This window comes from Monoraphidium neglectum (assembly GCF_000611645.1).
Source record: "Monoraphidium neglectum strain SAG 48.87 unplaced genomic scaffold scaffold00874, whole genome shotgun sequence".
Taxonomy (NCBI): domain Eukaryota; kingdom Viridiplantae; phylum Chlorophyta; class Chlorophyceae; order Sphaeropleales; family Selenastraceae; genus Monoraphidium; species Monoraphidium neglectum.
Genome location: NW_014012754.1, coordinates 17,899 through 19,546, shown reverse-complemented (window position 1 = coordinate 19,546; position 1,648 = coordinate 17,899). Strand labels below are relative to the sequence as shown.

Genomic DNA, 1,648 nt, shown 5'->3' with positions numbered 1-1,648 from the left:
CCGCCCGCGCCCCGCGTGCGGGGCCCGCCGGGGCCGTCGCTGCCGTCGACGCTCGAGGGGCCGCTGCTGCGGGAGACGAGCTGCAGCAAGAAGGGCGGATCCAGACTCGCCAGCCCCTAGGTTGTGTCGTCGTGCAGGGACCAAGAGGCGGCGGATGGTTGAGCGATGCTAAAGGGGTACAGTACTGCGGACGTCGAATGCTGTCTCTCTGTGCCCGCTTGGTTGGCAACCAGCAAACATCTGCAAATATGATAAGACAGCACCTGTCCTCCCAGAATCCTCATCCCTGCCCCTTTTCGTGGCACGCCCACCTCCAGGGGGACGCTGTCTGACCCGCTCCAAAACTGCAGCAGCAGCCGCTGCTCCCCCACACCAAGGTCCGCCACGGCGTCCCAGAACCAGCCCACCACGCGCGCCTCAGAGGGGCTCAGCACGCCCGGCGCGCCGGCCGCGCCCTCGCACTGAACGGCGGCGCGCCAGGCGGCGGCGTCGAGGCCGTTTGCGTCGCCGCACACCAGGCGCTGCCAATCGAATTTTTTATTGATGGCGTCAAGGGGTGGGGATGGGGCTTGAGTGGAGGTCGTAAGGTGTGTGTTGCAACATACGGCCGGTACAAAGGAATGACAGGGCAGGTTGGTACAGTGCGTTTTGATGAGATTCATTTGCTCCACACATCACCTTGTCCCCTACACGCGCATAAAACTCACACACACACACACACACACACACACACACACACACACACATCCAGAAACACAAGCACACACACGCACATACGCGCGCACACAGACATACTGTCACAAAATCATGCGCGCACTCACATTTGCGCACACATGCACAAACACTTACGTGCGCACGCGTGCATGTGTGCATGAATCCACGCATCAGCACACCCCTATGCGTCCGCGCTGCGCCCAAGAACGCCTCGCCCAAGAACCCACCTCCAGGTCCTCTGGCCCAATGCGGTGGCGGTCCAGGAGAGCCCTGGTTGGCACCAGAGGCGGAGGTGGTGGCGGTCCAGGGTTATGGCGAATTGCAAGGCCGCGAAATTACCTTCAACATGTACACCAGCGAAATCCCTGCTGCTGCTGCTGCTTTTGCATCGCATGAACATAGGGCCTCGCTGGAGGGTGGCGTCTGCAGGTGCGCGCGCATGCCAGCTGCTCGCGCACAGTTCAACGTCTGCAAGGAGTGTGCAGTTTCGGGCGCTGATGCAGCGCGCACGACCTCACCTGGGCACCAGCCCCCAGAAGCCCTCCGCCAGCGCTCCCATCTGCGTTGCCACGCCGTCCACCAGCAGGCAGCGCGCGCGGCGCAGCACGTACTCGCGCTTGGTGGCCTCTGTCACCTGTTGTGGGGCCGGCGGGATGTGTTTGAAAGAATGTGTGTGTGTGTGTGTGTGTGTGCGTGTGTGTGTGTGTGTGTCACGTGCGTGCGTGCGCTTTTGCTTGCGCATGCGCATCTGAGTGTCGGCCATTGGTCGAGCGCGAATTGCGCAGGAACAGACGCAAGCGGCTGCACAGGCCGCAGCACCGAGTAAGTGCCCGCCCCAAGAACGACATGCACCGCGCCGCCCCCGCCGCAACTCGCCCCCACCCTGCGCGCGCGCCCACCTTCAAGTAGGGCCCCGCCGGCACGAGCCGCACCA

The 1,648-nt window shown here is 63.3% G+C and overlaps 1 protein-coding gene across 1 annotated transcript in view; it reads right to left on the bottom strand.

Annotated features, from left to right (window-relative positions):
* Positions 1-1,228: 1,228 nt before the first annotated feature.
* Positions 1,229-1,648, bottom strand: part of MNEG_5734 (hypothetical protein) — a gene marked incomplete at both ends in the record, with an annotated part of 3,920 nt that continues 3,500 nt past the window's right edge. The window contains one exon of the mRNA XM_014045793.1: positions 1,229-1,348. Within this exon, the coding sequence (XP_013901247.1) occupies positions 1,229-1,348 (120 nt within the window). The remainder of the gene's footprint in view (positions 1,349-1,648) is intronic.